Source organism: Anomaloglossus baeobatrachus, chromosome 2 (genome assembly GCF_048569485.1).
Source record: "Anomaloglossus baeobatrachus isolate aAnoBae1 chromosome 2, aAnoBae1.hap1, whole genome shotgun sequence".
NCBI classification, from domain to species: Eukaryota; Metazoa; Chordata; class Amphibia; order Anura; family Aromobatidae; genus Anomaloglossus; species Anomaloglossus baeobatrachus.
The window spans coordinates 733609131-733627394 of NC_134354.1; the positions used below are offsets into that span (position 1 = coordinate 733609131).

The window sequence follows — 18264 nt, forward strand, 5'->3', positions numbered from 1 at the left end:
CCCAAAGAACATGCCCCCTTCTCATTGCAGTAGCTGAAAGCTAATGGGTAAAAGACTACGGCTATGTGCACACGCTGAGTATTTGGGGCAGAAATTTCTGCACCAACTTTGAATCTCGTGGCAAAAATAAAATTGACCTTTTTTTGCTGCGTTTTCTGTATGTGTAATGCATTTTTCATGTATTTGGGATGGGAAAAAAATGCTTAAGGCTATGTGCCCACGGACAAAAGATGGTGCGGATTTTTCTGCAGCAAAATCTGCAGTATCTCCCAGAACAACGCACCAAAACTTTGCGTTTTTGTGTTCATTTTTGGTGCGGATTGTAACCATTGTACACTGTTGTGTGTATGAATAAAGCTAGGATTAGGTTGAGGGTAAAAAAATTTTTTTTTTTATGTCATGTCTAATATGCACCAAAAAGACAGGAAAACCACCCTATAGGCACAGACCTGCGGATTTGATGCAGATTTGCTGCGGATTTTTGACCTCACGTTCACTTGCATGGGCAAAATCCGCAGGTAAATCCGCAGGAATAATTGACATGCTGCAGATTTTTCTACAGGGAAATACGCACTATTTCCGCAGCGGAAAAAAAACACAGCATGGGCACAATGCTTAAAAAATTCCGTAGAAATGGATGGGGACTCACTGTACTGCGGATTTTTGAGCAATCTGCGGCAAATCTGCGAAAAAAAAACCACAGGAAATTGCGCAATAAATCCGCAGCGTGGGCACAGGGCCTAAAGGCGCCCTCTTTGGCCATTCAGTGATCATTATTTTCCCAATTTACTACAATGCATAAATGTTGCCATATTTGAGGCAATTGATCAAATGATTGCAGGTTAAAGTCTCGTAGAGGGAACCAAAAATAAAAAATTGAATCTTCCCCATTTACCAATTATAAAATATAAAAATAACAAATGTATTCAGTACCGCCGTATTCTAGTTAAAGGGAATCTGTCAGCAGGTTTTTGCTTTGGAATCAGCATGAGGTTGAGACTGAAACACGGTGTGATTTCAGAGATGTGTCACTTACGCTATGTGCTGCTGTTTCAATACAATGAGTGTTTTATCAGCAGGAGATCATCACTGCTTGGATTAGGTCTCGCATGACTGCTAGACCGACCACATGCTCCCAGCATTGATTAGCAGCTCACTATCCCTATACAATATACACAGAAAGCTATGCTGGGCGTGGGGTTAGTGTTCTGAGCTTACCCTATTAAAGGAGGAGGGAAAATGACCCTGTGGATGGTAAAGTGACCCTATTATGTTCCAACTGCTGCCTTGTTGCCGGGGAAGGTCCCCAGGTAAATAGTCCAAAAAAGATGTAAAAAAACAAAACTCACCAGATACTCAGCGTGTGCACGTGGCCTAAATTTAAATTGTCCCCTTGTGTGATCCTGAGCGTGCAGTGGATGATAATTGGAAATGTCTTGTCCGTAGGGTCATGGGAGAACGCTACCGCAAGGAGATGCTGGCACACGGTGGGGGAAAGGAGCCGACACTCATGGTGGAAGGTAAAGTAAACGTTTGAGCTATGTCGGCGCCCCTCACCGGGGTGTTGGGCACACAGCCTCTGTTGTGATTATTTGGAATCAGTGGTTCTCATACATGTGGTCAATGCTTCTCCGGAAATTGACTCTTATGGCTCTTACGGCTCTTACGGCTCTTATGGCCGACCTACTGCATTGTGCGACCTAACACGATATCTACATTATTTTATCCCTGTCTGAGTCGTGCTGAAGGCTGGTGTACGGGGGCCGGAGCCACTGTCCTCTTCTGCCAGTTGTTGGGAGACAGTAGTTGGTCGGATTTGCAGCAGTTCCAGGGGTGATGAGGCTATAAGCTTTTTTTGAAGAAAGGGGTTTTCAATTTCTGTCTGAAGGTTCTGAATGTGGCAGATAAGCGATTGTGTTGGGGCACAGAATTCCAGAGGTTGGGGGATACTCCGGAGTAGTCTTGGAGGCGGTTGGATGAGAAACACAGGTGTGGAGGAGAGAAGGTGGTCTTGGGCGGACCAGAGATTACATTTGGGAACATATTGGGAGATTAGTTCAGAGACACATTAGGATGGCTTTGTAAGTCAGTGTTACTAGCTTGAACTAGATATATTGAGGAATTGAGAGCCATTGAAGGGATCTGCAGAGGGGAGAAGTGGAGGAGTACCAAGGAGAGAGGTGGATTAGTTGGGCAGCAGAGTTAAGGATGGACTGGAGAGGTGCAAAAGTGATAGCAGGAAAGCCACACAGGAGAATGTTGCAGTAGTCAAGACGGGGGATGATGAGGGCATGCGCTAGCATTTTAGTAGATTCAGGATTGATGAAAGAACGGATTCTGAAAATATTTCTGAATTGGTGGCAGCAGGAGGTGACGAGAGCTTGGTTGTGCGATTTAGAGGGCAAGGCAAGGTGAGAGGTACCCAGACTTTGGGTACTGGGGTGAGCGTGATGTAATTGATTGTAATAGATTGGGTAGGGAAGAATAGGTGAGATTGAGGAATGATGATGAGTTCAGATTTGTTCACATTGAGTTTTAGGAAGCAAGAGGAGAACAATGAGGGTGTGGGTGATAGACACTCCAGGATTCTGGACAGCAGATGGGTGACGTCTTGGCCACAGGGGTAGCTCCGAGTGTCCTCAGCGTGTAGATGGTACTTCTGTAAGCCATAGGGCTTTATTAGTTGTGCCAGGCCAAAGGTATAGATGGAGAAGAGTAGGGGTCCAACGACAGAGTCTTGATGGTCACCAACTGCGAAAAGGCAAGATGAGGAGATGGTGTGGGGAGTGTGGTTGGAAAGGTATGAGGAGATCCAGGAGAGGCCAAGGTCTTGGCCACCAACACTTATCGCCATTCTGCAGCAGCAATATGGTAGAACATTTTTTAATATAGACTATTTAGAAAGTTGCTTAACTTTTGCAGATAAGAAGTAAATTAACAATATTAACAATTATGTGTGCAGGTGTAGTGTGCAAAGCCTTTGACAGAACTTGAAGACTTGTAGTTTGGGAGGCATTATCCCATATAGTCCTCTCCCGGTTTTGTCCGCTCGTTCTCTCATTTATTATTTTGCAGCGGACGTTGTATCCGACAGTCGTAGCACTGACCTGTAATTATGTTGTGTCCTGGCGGTGCTGAACCTTTTAGTATAAAGTGCAGGAAGCCTTTGATGGATTTCCTCACATTCCTGTGCACATATTCTGGCTGCCGCTTGCTCCTGTCTATCTCCCCCAACATCTGCTCTTCCTGTTATGTTTTACGTGAACTTTAAAATTAGGCGTTTTTTTTTTTCTACCCCCTCCTCCCCTCACCACTAAAACTGTTCTACCCAAAAAGTATTCCAAGCTGCTAGTAAAGGGAATCTATCACCAGGTTTTTTTTGCTAACTTAGCTGAGAGCAGCATATTAGGGCAGAGACCCTGATTCCAGGGATGTGGTACTTACTGCATGTGCCGCAGAACTACCAGTCCCCTGAATGCTGAGCTCTGTATAACCCCGCCCCCACCACTGATTGGCAACTTACACTATTCATAGGCAGGAAGCTGACAATCACTGAGACTTATAAATCCTCATATTGCATGCTCTGTGAGGATTCTCCAGTGTCATCGCTGGAAACAGCGGTCACATAGCCGTGAGTATATGATATGCAGACTGCCGCTAGAATCCGAAAATACTGTTTTCGGTGTGCTCAATGCAAGGTGTATTGTGAGAGGCCAGAAACAGACTAATCGGATTCTGGTCATGAGTATACAAACTGCATACACACAGCCACGTGACCGCCATTCCCAGCACTGACACCGGAGAATCCTCGCTGCGCAAAGTGTACGCAATGTGAGGGTTCACAAGTCTGAAGTCACATGGAATGATGCACGCAGTGACTGCAGACTTGTTGTTTAGACTGGACAACCCCTTTAGGCTATGTTCACACACTGCATCTTTTGTTGTGTTTTTGGGGCATTTTTGAGGTCACAAAGATGCACCTAAATGCATGCATTTCCTTCCCCCAGCAAAGTCTATCAGATTTCTTTTTTGCTGTCCACACTGGGCATCTTTTTTTGCCTGCATCTCTGCTGTGTTTTTGAAGATGCAGCATGTCAATTCTTTGTGTTTTTTCAGCATTTGAGCCGTCCAGTCAATAGATTTGACTTAAAAAAACGCATTGGGCAAAATGCGGTAAAAATGCATCAAACGCTTCCGGGTGCATTTGTTTGGGGACCAAAAACGCTGCATCTTTGTGGTTAAGAAAAGATGCAGTGTGTGAACATAGCCTTAAGTCTTAAAGTAATGGCACACTTAGCGACGCAGCAGCGATCACGACCAGCGATCTGACCTTATCAGGATCGCTGCTGCGTCGTTACATGGTCGCTGGTGAGCTGTCAAACAGGCAGATCTCACCAGCGACCAGTGACCAGCCCCCAGCCAGCAGCGACGCGTGGAAGCGTAACTAAGGTAAATATAGGGTAACCAAGGAAAGCACTTCTCTGGGTTACCCGATATTTACCTTAGTAACTAGCGTCCGCCGCTCTCACGCTGCCTGTGCCGGCTCCCTGCTCCCTGCACTCCTAGCCAGAGTACACATCGGGTTAATTACCCGATGTGTACTCCAGCTACATGTGCAGGGAGCAGGGAGCCGGCACTGGCAGCGTGAGAGCGGCGGACGCTAGTTACTAAGGTAAATATCGGGTAACCAAGGAAAGGGCTTCTTGGTTACCCGATGTTTACCGTGGTTACAGCTTACCGCAGGCTGCCAGAAGCCGTCTCCCTGCTCCCTGCTCGCTTCAGTTCGTCTCTCTCTCGCTGTCACACACAGCGATGTGTGCGTCACAGCGGGAGAGCAACGTCCAAAAATGAAGCAGGACATTCAGCAAAGACCGGCGACCTCACAGCAGGGGCCAGGTCGTTGCTGGATGTCACACACAGCGACGGGACGTCGCTGCTACGTCACAGAAAATGGTGACTTAGCAGCGGCGTCGTTGTCGCTATGTGTGAACCCACCTTTTAGATCTGTATGTGTTGAGCCTTAATTTAAACAGTCATTCCACACAATGTTCCCCCAGCTGGAGACTTCCTTCTATAGGGTATGTGCGCTCTAGGCGTTTTTATGTGCGTTTTTGTCTAAAAAAACGCACCCGCGGCTAAAAAACGCATGCGTTTGCCGCGATTTGGTGCGTTTTTTGCTGCGTTTTTGCTCACTGCATTTTTAATCAGTGCACAATGCCATTAAAGATTGTTGATGAAAAAAAAAAAAAAAGGTCTGATGTCATTTCCTTCTTCAAAATGTTCATTGTATGCAGGAGAGCAGACAGCTGCAGAACTAGTGTATGCAGGAGAGCAGACAGCAGCTGCAGAACTACAAGGCTCAGCATCCTCCATTCACTAGTGTATGCAGGAGAGCAGACAGCAGCTGCAGAACTACAAGGCTCAGCATCCTCCATCCAGGACTGTATGCAGTTTTTTGCCCAAAAAGAAAAAAAAAATGACATGGGCTTCGCCATATTTTTGTATGCTAGCCGGGTACAGCAGGCAGGTACGGGCTGCCCCCAACCCCCAGCTGCCTATTTGTACCCGGCTGGGAACCAAAAATATAGAGAAGCCCTTTTTTTTTTTTAATTATTTCATGAATTTCATGAAATAATTAAAAAAAAAAAAAATGACGTGGGCTTCGCCTAATTTTTGAGTCCAGCCGGGTACAACTAGGCAGCTGGGGATTGGAATCCGCAGTGCAGGGTGCCCATGCTTTCTGGGCACCCCCACTGCGAATTGCAGTCCGCAGCCACCCCAGAAAATGGCGCTTTCATAGAAGCGCCATCTTCTGGCGCTGTATCCAACTCTTCCAGCTGCCCTGATGCCGGGTGGCTAGCTGGGTAATAATGGAGTTAGGGATAGCTGTATATTATCAGCTGGCCCTAAGCCCGAAATTCATGGTGCCACGCCAATATTAGACTGGCCACCATGAATTTCTAGTAATGATAAAAAAAAAACACAACACACAGAAAAATATTTTTATTAGAAATAAAACACAACACAATTAGTGACTCCATCTTTATTGAAATAAAGAACCCCCCTCCGCAGTAATCCTGGGTCAGGGTCCCGCGCCGTCCAATCCGGATCCAATATCATCTGATCGGTTTGCTAGAAGGCAAAGCGATCAGATGATGTGTCAGGTTAAACTACGTGAATCACATGACACATCAACTGATTGTATAAAAGCCGATTATACAATCAGCTGATGCATCAGTAGAAAAAAAAAAATAATACTCACTTATGTGCTGTGCTGATTACCGGCAGCTCCTGGAGCGATCGATTGGACAGGAGTCTGATCCTGTCCGATCGCTGCAGGAGCTGCCGGTAATCAGCTGATGAAGTCTCCTGACGGCAGGATCAGCTGATAGCCGGCCGGGCGCGAAAAAGCCGGCGAGACTACGATCAGCTGATGCGTCAGGTGACTGCATCAGGTGATCCACCGCCAGGTCCTGCAAGCAAGGTCCTGCCTCGGGGAGACTGCACACAGCCAGAGCGGCGGTACCGAGACAGGGGCTGGGAGCGGGCATGGCACCGGGACCCTGCAGACAGGTGAGTATATATGACATTTTTTTTTTTTTCTACTGTTCACTTTTGTTTTCGCCACTGCCTCCACCTCCCGCCCAGACATGGCGCCGCACGGAGTTGACATGCACAGGACGGGAGGTGGACGCAGCGGTGACGGTACCGGGAGGATTCAAGCTTCTGTGTTTACCAACAGAAGGAATCCTCTTCCTGTACACGTCACTTTACTGCCCACCCACCGTATAAACCACCGTTTATAGCTGCGTTTTTCATAGAAACGCGGCTATATGCGTTTTTCATTGCGTTGTTGAACATCTCATTGAACTCAATGGGTGAAAAACGCAGTGAAAAACGCAGAAATAATTGACATGCTGCATTTTTGTGGTCACCACAAAAACGCAGCTACAAAAAAACGCTGTGTGGGGACAGCACTTATGAAAACCCATAGACATTGCTGGGGAAGCAATGTCACTGCGTTTTCAGCACAAAAACGCGGTAAAAAACGCCGCTAAAAACGCGGCAAAAACGCCTAGTGCGCACAAGGCCATACAAGTCATTTCCATATATACACACATTCCCGCTGTTGTCCTTTAGTTTGTCATGTCTGTTTTATCTTCTGTTATTGTGAAATTGTTTTGTTTACTTGTAGTATTACTGTTAAATCAAAACCAAGGTGTACTCCGAGTACCAGAGGTATAGTATAGACAGACCAAAAAACCTCTAAAACTGATACTTTATTGTATGTATTAAAATCCCAAGCAAACATACCACAAACAGAAAAAGTGATGTGTAGATACTACACAAGGGTAATACGTGATAGATAAAGCGGGGGGGCAACAGGTAGTGACTTTATAATGAGGACATTAATTGATGTACTGTAGTCAAAATGGCGAGGGCCTCAACCTAAATTTTGTGGCGCCCCCGTTTCTCGGCGGCTAACCCTGTTGCACCCTAAACTATCACTGATAGATCACCCTCCACCAAACCTCAGAAAGTGCAGGTCAAAAACAACAGTGCCTTGCGAAAGTATTCGGCCCCCTTGAATTTTTCAACCTTTTCCCACATTTCAGGCTCCAAAAGTAAAGATAAAAAAAAATAATTTTATGGTGTAGAATCAACAACAAGTGGGACACAATTGTGAATTTGAACGATATTTATTGCTTATTTTAAATTTTTATAAAAAATAAAAAACTGGGGCGTGCAATATTATTTGTCCCCTTTACTTTTAGTGCAGCAGACTCACTCCAGAAGTTCATTGAGGGTCTCTGAATGATCCAATGTTGTCCTAAATGACTGATGATGATAAATATAATCCCCCTGTGTGTAATCAAGTCTCCGTATAAATGCACCTGCTCTGTGATAGTCTCAGTGTTCTGTTTAAAGCGCAGATAGCATCATGAAGACCAAGGAACACAACAGGCAGGTCTGTGATACTGTTGTGGAGAAGTTTAAAGCCAGATTTGGTTGCAAAAATATTTCCAAAACTTTAAACATCCCAAGAAGTACTGTGCAAGCGATCATATTGAAATGGAAGGAGTATCATACCACTGCAAATCTACCAAGACCCGGCCGTCCATCCAAACTTTCATCTCAAACAAGGAGAAGACTGATCAGAGATGCAGCCAATGATCACTCTGGATGAACTGCAGAGATCTACAGCTGAGGTGGGAGAGTCTGTCCATAGGACAATAATCCTGCACACTGCACAAATCTGGCTTTTATGGAAGAGTGGCAAGAAGAAAGCCATTTCTCAAAGATATCCATAAAAAGTGTTGTTTGCAGTTTGCCACAACGCCACCTGGGAGACACACCAAACATGTGGAAAAAGGTGCTCTGGTCAGATGAAACCAAAATCGAACTATTTGGGCACAATTCCAAACGATATATTTGGCGTAAAAGCAACACAGCTCATCACCCTGAAAACACCATCCCCACTGGCAAACATGGTGGTGGCAGCATCAGGTTTGGGCCTGCTTTTCTTCAGCAGGGACAGGGAAGGTGGATGGAGCCAAGTACAGGACCATTCTTGGAAAAAAAACCTGTTGAAGTCTGCAAAAGACTTGAGACTGGGACGGAGATTTGTCTTTCAGCAAGACAATGATCCCAAACATAAAGCAAAATCTACAATGGAATGGTTCACAAATAAACGTATCCAGGTGTAAGAATGGCCAAGTCAACATCCAGACCTGAATCTAATCGAGAATCTGTGGAAAGAGCTGAAAACTGCTGTTCACAAACGCTCTCCATCCAACCTCACTCAGCTCCAGCTATTTGCAAAGGAAGAATGGGCATGAATTTCAGTCTCTCGATGTGCAAAACTGATAGAGACATACCGCAAGCAACTTGAAGCTGTAATCGCAGCAAAAGGTGGCGCTAAAAAGTATTAACTAAAAGGGAATGAATAATATTGCATGGAATTCATTAGGTCATCACAGGAACCGCTGGATCCTCTTCCATCCTCCATGATGACATCACGGAGCTGTTGGATGTTAGAGACCTTGCGCTCCTCCACCTTCCATTTGGAGAGGCCTCACAGATGCTCCATAGGGTTTAGGTCTGGAGATGCTTGGCCAGTCCAGCACTTTTACCCTCAGTTTCTTTAGGCAGTGGTCGTCTTGGAGATGTTTTTGGGGGTCATTATCGTATTGGAATACTGCCCTGCGGCCCAGTTTTCGAAGGGAGGGGATCATGCTCTGCTTCACTATGTCACAGTACATGTTGGCATTCATGGTTCCCTCAATGAACTGTGTAGCACAGCCGGCAGCACTCGTGTAGCCCCAAACCATGACATTCCCACCACCATACTTGACTGTAGGAAGGACAGATTGATATTAATAAAGGATCAGATTGATATTAATAAAGTTTATTATGCAAGTTTCTGCCCATGAATGAATCAATCCCATCCACAAGGTCATTAATAAAGAGATTAAAAAGAATTGGTCTTAGCACAGATCCCTGCGGTACCCCACTGCTGACTATAGCCCAATTAGAGAATGTACCATTTACGACTACTTTGTTTCCTATCTTTTAGCCAATTCCTTACTTAGTTGCCCATTGTGTGCAACCTGTATCTGAAATATTTCCCTTACCAATACTGTGGTTCTAAATTTGTAAAGGTCCTTCTTGTACATCTATAGCACCAGGCCTGGGATTTTCCCTGACTGCAGCTGATCCCTACCACCGATGTTGTTTAGATATATTATATATAGAACTTTATAGATAGATAGATAGATAGATACATATGGATGGATGGATATATAGATGGATGGATATATAGATGGATGGATATATATAATATATATATATATATATATATATATATATATATATATGTATATATATATACACTGTGTGTGTGTATATATATTAGATTTTTTATATATACATATATATATCAGATTTTTTATATATATATATATATATATATATTTATTCATATATATATATTAGATAGATACATAATATTAGATATATATATTGTGTATGTGTGTATATATACATATATATATGTGTATGTGTGTGTGTGTGTGTGTATATATATATATATATATATATATATATATATATATATATATATATATATATAATATATATAAATAAATAAAAATATATATATATATATATATATATATATATGTATGTATATATGTATATGTGTATATGTATATATATATAAAATATAACATACATACATTACTCCTGGTCTCCAGCATGGCGAGACTGAATTCTGCACACTGAAGTATCCGAGCTATTCTTTGCCTCTATAATATAATTTCCCAGTCTTTATCGGTATACCATGATAGAGGAGTTGTATGACGCATTTGCTATTAAACATGTCCAACGTTTACCAGACGTCAACCAGGATTAAAATTGACTTAATCCCTAAGAGACACGGAGCGCATAAGCCAGAGACGTCACCCTCGGAGGAGTCCTGGATTTATCAGTCAGAGCGACGAGCTCATTATATGATGGAGTTACAGCGGTTGACAAAAAATGTGCAATTCAGGAGACAATGAAGAGAAAAACCCATAAATATATACATACACACAAGCCCCCAGCCCCCCCCCCCCCCCCCCCCCGGTTCATCAAAGCAATTTTGTGAGAATTCTGTTTTCTTTGTCGCTCCTAATTGGGAGACCCAGACAATTGGGTGTATAGCTACTGCCTCCGGAGGCCACACAAAGCACTACACTTAAAAGTGTAAAGCCCCTCCCCTTCTGCCTATACACCCCCCGTGGGATCACGGGCTCCTCAGTTTTCATGCTTTGTGCGAAGGAGGTCAGACATCCACGCATAGCTCCACTGTTTAGTCAGCAGCAGCTGCTGACTATGTCGGATGGAAGAAAAGAGGGCCCATACTAGGGCCCCCAGCATGCTCCCTTCTCACCCCACTTTTGTCGGCGGTGTTTGTTAAGGTTGAGGTACCCATTGCGGGTACGGAGGCTGGAGCCCACATGCTGCGTCCTTCCCCATCCCCCTTAGGGCTCTGGGTGAAGTGGGATTTTACCGGTCTCCAGGCACTGAGACCGTGCTCCATCCACAGCCCCTGGGGATTCTGCTGGATATGGAGCTGAGTATCGTCAGGGACAGGGCCCTGCTACGTCAAGGTACTCTGTGTCCCCGTACAGACCGCGCGCAGACACACTGCAGCATTGCTGGGTGTGTTAGTGCGCCGGGGACAACAGCGCTGCGCGCTTGTGCCATTACTAACTACAGCTCTGCTGAGTGAGTCAATGTATTGGGAACTGCCGCGCCGGCCGCTGCTGTCAGTTCACGCTGCGGCGCGGCTGGGACTTGTGGTGCGCCGGGGACTTCCGCGCTGACCGTGCATATATGACGGCCGCGCTTATTACTCGAGTCCCCGGCTTTTGCGGCCTAGTTTCGTTTCGTTCCCGCCCCCAGGCCTGCCAGTCAGGGGAAGGGCGGGACGCTGTACAGAACGTCAGCGCCGAGGGCTGGAGTCTACTTTACATACTCCAGCCCTCACACTGGGCACAGTGGGACGCCAGTATCCCGCACTTTGTCTGAGGCACGCCCACGATCCGCCCCTCTTCACAGAACGCCGGCAGCCATTCCTGTGTGCAGTCTGAGCTGGAGAGGGGAGACAAGTTCTGGGAGACCCAGACACGGGATTCTGGCGACCACACACCCGCGTTTGAGCGGGCGGTAAGCGGCACCTCTGGTGCTGACCCCACTAGTGCCGAAGTGTACATTTGTATTTTTATGCTTGCATGCTATACATTGCACTGTACGGTCGCTGGTGATTCTTGGCTATATACCCTCCTAGATTGCTCAGAGGAGACAACAGCATGTCATCCGCAAAAAGCAAGGGTGCCAAGGCACAGGCTTTCTATGCTGCTTGTACCGCATGTGAGGCTACTCTACCGGCAGGTTCCACTGACCCCCATTGTGTGCAGTGCTCGGCCCCTGTGGCACTTGCTCGGCCGGGGCCTCTGCTAGAGGTGACCCAGGGAGAACCACCTGTGAATACTGTCCAGGTGACTGGGACGGAGTTTGCAGTTTTTGCTGATAGATTGTCTGTGACTATGACTAAGATTCTAGAAACTTTGCAGTCTAGACCAGTAACTCAGACCATGGGCACTGTGGAATCATTGCTCCCTGGTCCCCCTCAGTTGGAACAGCTCCGGGCTCCGGGGGTGTCCCATGCATCCCAGGGTGAAGGCTCTGACACGGACGACAGTCCCAGACAGCCTAAGCGAGCTCGCTATGAGCGGCCCTCGACTTCATCACACTGGTCAGGGTCCCAGCAGGAGGACTCTCTGTATGATGAGGCGGAGGTAGCTGATCAGGATTCTGATCCTGAGACCGCTCTCAATCTGGATACTCCTGATGGTGACGCCATAGTGAATGATCTTATAGCGTCCATCAATAGAATGTTGAATATTTCTCCCCCAGCTCCACCAGTGGAGGAGTCAGCTTCACAGCAGGAGAAATTCCATTTCAGGTATCCCAAGCGTAAATTAAGTACTTTTCTGGACCACTCTGACTTTAGAGAGGCAGTCCAGAAACACCACGCTTATCCAGATAAGCGTTTCTCCAAACGGCTTAAGGATACACGTTATCCCTTTCCCCCTGACGTGGTCAAGGGCTGGACCCAGTGTCCCAAGGTGGATCCTCCAATCTCCAGGCTTGCGGCTAGATCCATAGTTGCAGTGGAAGATGGGGCTGCACTTAAAGATGCCACTGACAGACAGATGGAGCTCTGGTTGAAATCCATCTATGAAGCTATCGGCGCGTCGTTTGCTCCAGCATTCGCAGCCGTATGGGCACTCCAAGCTATTTCAGCTGGTCTTACACAGATTGACACGGTCACACGTACATCTGTTCCGCAGGTGGCATCCTTAACCTCTCAAATGTCTGCATTTGCGTCTTACGCGATTAATGCTGTCCTGGACTCTACGAGCCGTACGGCAGTGGCGTCCGCCAACTCCGTGGTTTTACGCAGAGCCTTGTGGTTAAGGGAATGGAAGGCGGATTCTGCTTCCAAAAAGTGCTTAACCAGTTTGCCATTTTCTGGTGACCGACTGTTTGGTGAGCGTTTGGATGAAATCATTAAACAGTCCAAGGGTAAGGATTCATCCTTACCTCAGCCCAGACAAAACAAACCCCAACAGAGGAGGGGACAGTCGGGGTTTCGGTCCTTTCGAGGCTCGGGCAGGTCCCAATTCTCCGCGTCCAAAAGGACTCAAAAGGATCAGAGGAGCTCAGACTCTTGGCGGGCTCAGTCACGCCCAAAAAAGACAGCCGGAAGACCCGCTACCAAGGCGGCTTCCTCATGACTTTCGGCCTCCTCTCTCCGCATCCTCGGTCGGTGGCAGGCTCTCCCGCTTTGGCGACATTTGGCTGCCACAGGTCAAAGACCGTTGGGTGAGAGACATTCTGTCTCACGGGTACAGGATAGAGTTCAGTTCTCGTCCTCCAACTCGATTCTTCAGAACTTCTCCACCTCCCGACCGAGCCGATGCTCTTCTGCAAGCGGTGTGCACTCTAAAGGCAGAAGGAGTGGTGACCCCTGTTCCTCTTCAGGAGCAAGGTCACGGTTTTTACTCCAATTTGTTTGTGGTGCCAAAAAAGGACGGGTCTTTCCGTCCCGTTCTGGATCTAAAACTACTCAACAAGCACGTGAAAACCAGGCGGTTCCGGATGGAATCTCTCCGCTCCGTCATCGCCTCAATGTCTCAAGGAGATTTCCTAGCATCAATAGACATCAAGGATGCTTATCTCCACGTGCCGATTGCTCCAGAGCACCAGCGTTTTCTACGCTTCGTTATAGGAGACGAACACCTTCAGTTCGTAGCTCTGCCTTTCGGGCTGGCGACAGCCCCACGGGTCTTCACCAAGGTCATGGCAGCAGTAGTAGCAGTCCTGCACTCTCAAGGTCACTCTGTGATCCCGTATTTGGACGATCTACTTGTCAAGGCACCCTCTCAAGAGGCATGCCAACACAGCCTGAACGTTGCGCTGGAGACTCTCCAGACTTTCGGGTGGATCATCAACTTTTCAAAGTCAAATCTGACCCCGACCCAATCGCTAACATATCTTGGCATGGAGTTTCATACTCTCTCAGCGATAGTGAAGCTTCCGCTGGACAAACAGCGTTCACTACAGACAGGGGTGCAATCTCTCCTTCAAGGCCAGTCACACCCCTTGAGACGCCTCATGCACTTCCTAGGGAAGATGGTAGCAACAATGGAGGCAGTCCCTTTCGCGCAGTTTCATCTGCGTCCACTACAATGGGACATTCTCCGCCAATGGGACGGGAAGTCGACGTCCCTCGACAGGAACGTCTCCCTTTCTCAGGCGGCCAAGGAATCTCTTCGGTGGTGGCTTCTTCCCACCTCATTGTCAAAAGGAAAGTCCTTTCTACCCCCATCCTGGGCGGTGGTTACGACAGACGCGAGTCTATCAGGGTGGGGAGCAGTTTTTCTCCACCACAGGGCTCAAGGTACGTGGACTCAGCAAGAGTCCACTCTTCAGATCAATGTTCTGGAAATCAGAGCAGTGTATCTTGCCCTACAAGCCTTCCAGCGGTGGCTGGAAGGCAAGCAGATCCGAATTCAGTCGGACAACTCCACAGCGGTGGCATACATCAACCACCAAGGAGGAACACGCAGTCGGCAAGCCTTCCAGGAAGTCCGGCGGATTCTGACGTGGGTGGAAGACATGGCATCCACCATATCCGCAGTTCACATCCCAGGCGTGGAAAACTGGGAAGCAGACTTTCTCAGTCGCCAGGGTATGGACGCAGGGGAATGGTCTCTTCACCCGGACGTGTTTCAGGAGATCTGTCGCCGCTGGGGGATGCCGGACGTCGACCTAATGGCGTCCCGGCACAACAACAAGGTCCCGGCTTTCATGGCACGGTCTCACGATCACCGAGCTCTGGCGGCGGACGCCTTAGTTCAAGATTGGTCGCAGTTCCGGCTACCTTATGTGTTCCCACCTCTGGCACTGTTGCCCAGAGTGCTGCGCAAGATCAGGTCCGACTGCCGCCGCGCCATCCTCGTCGCTCCAGACTGGCCGAGGAGGTCGTGGTACCCGGATCTGTGGCACCTCACGGTAGGCCAACCGTGGGCACTACCAGACCGGCCAGACTTGTTGTCTCAAGGGCCGTTTTTCCATCGGAATTCTGCGGCCCTGAACCTGACTGTGTGGCCATTGAGTCCTGGATCCTAGCGTCTTCAGGATTATCTCAAGAGGTCATTGCCACCATGAGACAGGCTAGAAAGCCATCCTCCGCCAAGATCTACCACAGGACGTGGAAGATATTCTTATCTTGGTGCTCTGCTCAGGGAGTTTCTCCCTGGCCATTTGCATTGCCTACTCTTCTTTCCTTCCTGCAATCCGGTTTGGAAAAAGGTTTGTCGCTCGGCTCCCTTAAAGGACAAGTCTCAGCGCTATCTGTATTTTTTCAGAAACGCCTAGCACGACTTCCTCAGGTACGCACGTTCCTGCAAGGGGTTTGTCATATCGTCCCTCCTTACAAGCGGCCGTTAGAGCCCTGGGATCTGAACAGGGTTCTAATTGCTCTCCAGAAGCCGCCTTTCGAGCCTATGAGGGATGTTTCCCTTTCTCGCCTTTCACAGAAAGTGGCCTTTCTAGTAGCGGTCACGTCTCTTCAGGGAGTGTCCGAGCTAGCAGCGCTGTCATGCAAATCTCCCTTCCTGGCGTTTCACCAGGACAAGGTGGTTCTGCGCCCGATTCCGGAGTTTCTCCCTAAGGTGGTATCCCCCTTTCATCTCAATCAGGATATCGTCTTACCTTCTTTGTGTCCTCATCCAGTTCATCAATGTGAAAAAGATTTGCATTTGTTGGATCTGGTGAGAGCACTCAGAATCTACATTTCCCGCACGGCGCCTCTGCGCCGCTCGGATGCACTCTTTGTCCTTGTCGCTGGTCAGCGTAAAGGGTCGCCAGCTTCCAAATCCACCCTGGCTCGGTGGATCAAGGAACCAATTCTTGAAGCCTACCGTTCTGCTGGGATTCCGGTTCCCTCAGGGCTGAAGGCCCATTCTACCAGAGCCGTGGGTGCGTCCTGGGCATTACGGCACCAGGCTACGGCTCAGCAGGTGTGCCAGGCGGCTACCTGGTCGAGTCTGCACACTTTTACCAAGCATTATCAGGTGCATACCTACGCTTCGGCGGACGCCAGCCTAGGTAGACAAGTCCTTCAGGCGGCGGTTGCCCACCTGTAGGAAAGGGGCTGTTTTACGGCCCTATCACGAGGTGTTATTTTACCCACCCAGGGACTGCTTTTGGACGTCCCAATTGTCTGGGTCTCCCAATTAGGAGCGACAAAGAAGAAGGGAATTTTGTTTACTTACCGTAAATTCCTTTTCTTCTAGCTCCAATTGGGAGACCCAGCACCCGCCCTGTTTTCTTAGGGATTTTTGTTTTTTCGGGTACACATGTTGTTCATGTTGAATGGTTTCAGTTCTCCGATGTTTCTTCGGATCGAATTTGTTTTTAAACCAGTTATTGGCTTTCCTCCTTCTTGCTTTTGCACTAAAACTGAGGAGCCCGTGATCCCACGGGGGGTGTATAGGCAGAAGGGGAGGGGCTTTACACTTTTAAGTGTAGTGCTTTGTGTGGCCTCCGGAGGCAGTAGCTATACACCCAATTGTCTGGGTCTCCCAATTGGAGCTAGAAGAAAAGGAATTTACGGTAAGTAAACAAAATTCCCTTCTTTAATAAGTAGATGTTGCACAAAAATTTGCCATTTTTTGCATTTTCAATCCCGTTTCACCCAGCTTTGCCAAAATGGGCAGTGACGTAATGACACAGCTCGTCTTATTAATGACGAGCGAGCGGTGGCATTCTTTACACCGATTTGTGGTGAGGCGCATGGAGGCTAAGGCTCGTGCCCACGAGACAACGTACACGCGGATTTTGCTGCGGAGAACCCGCGGATTTATCTTGATTATCCAGATAAATCTGCAGGTTCTAGCAAGTACAGACACTCCCCATGTTATCCTATGGGATTTGGGGAGTGCCTGTATGAATGCTGCGGTATGTGCGGCTGCGGAATATGCTGCAGATTTCCTGCACGTAACTGCATGTCAATGATTCATGCGGAAATATCTGTGGAATTCCCGCTCCTCCACTATGGAGTTACAGAGCGGGACTTCCGCACAAAATCTGCACTGTTTCCGCAGGTTTACCGCAACAACTCCGCAGACATACCACAGCAATGGATAGCTGCAGATTCCGAGGATTTGCGTGAACCTGCGGAAAGACCTGCCGAAAAGTCCGCGGGTACGTTGTCCCGTGGGCACATGGCCTAACACCTCTCGTCAGACGCTACAGATGCATTGGGGCAGGTTGGGAACACATTCCACTCCCGTACTATTATTCCTAATAACACGTTTTGTGTTCTTGCATCAATTATCAAAATTCCTACGAGCGAGCGCTGGATCAACAACGGCTGGAGAAGATCCGCAAACCAAGCAAGTGAATTCTCTATGCTTATATTAATATATATATATTCTAGAGTTGTATGATCATTATTAAATGAACGCCCAATAATCAAAATAATGTTCTAATCCGTCGCCCGTCCAAATCCCATCGATGCTGTGGATTAAAGGAATTTTTACTCCTTGCAGAATCGTTGTTTATGGCTTCGGCTCAAAATCCCTCTTGGATTTCGGAGTGACGGCAAAAGTTTTGTTTTAGTTTAGAAGCGGAATGTGTCTAAATATTTATACTGGTGTTTTAGAGATATTTGGCCTCGTGGATAAATGGACGGATGGCTCTAGTCCAGGGGAGATTACTGCCCGGAGCTCAGCCCATTATCTGGGTGTTGCCTAATTGCTCTGAGTAAAGGAATATTTAATTAATGCATAAAACACTCTTGGCCAACTCCATTTCGATAGAAAACTTTTTAATACCAGGAAGAATAATATGGTTCTGGAAATGGGGAGCTAATCCAGACGGTGCACACATGTGTGGGCTGCGTGCAAAACCTGAAGCTTTTGGGCAACACTGTAAAGACTATAATGGGGTCCCCCACTTACCACATTTATTATGCATTGTTTGTATAGCGCCATCATATTCCGCAGCACTTTACAAAGCCCCATTAGGGTTCACAATCTAGATTCCCTATCAGTATGTCTTTGGAGTGTGGGAAGAAACAAAAAACCTGGAGGAACCCCAACCAAATACACAAAAAACATACACACTCTTTGCAGATGTCGTCCT

General features: G+C 47.4%; 1 protein-coding gene across 1 annotated transcript in view; it reads left to right on the plus strand.

Annotated features, from left to right (window-relative positions):
• MIPEP (mitochondrial intermediate peptidase) overlaps positions 1–18264 on the plus strand; it is a 225448-nt gene that overhangs the window by 180937 nt on the left and 26247 nt on the right. Inside the window, exon 18 of the mRNA XM_075337383.1 lies at positions 1447–1520. Coding sequence (XP_075193498.1) covers positions 1447–1520 — 74 coding nt within the window. The remainder of the gene's footprint in view (positions 1–1446; positions 1521–18264) is intronic.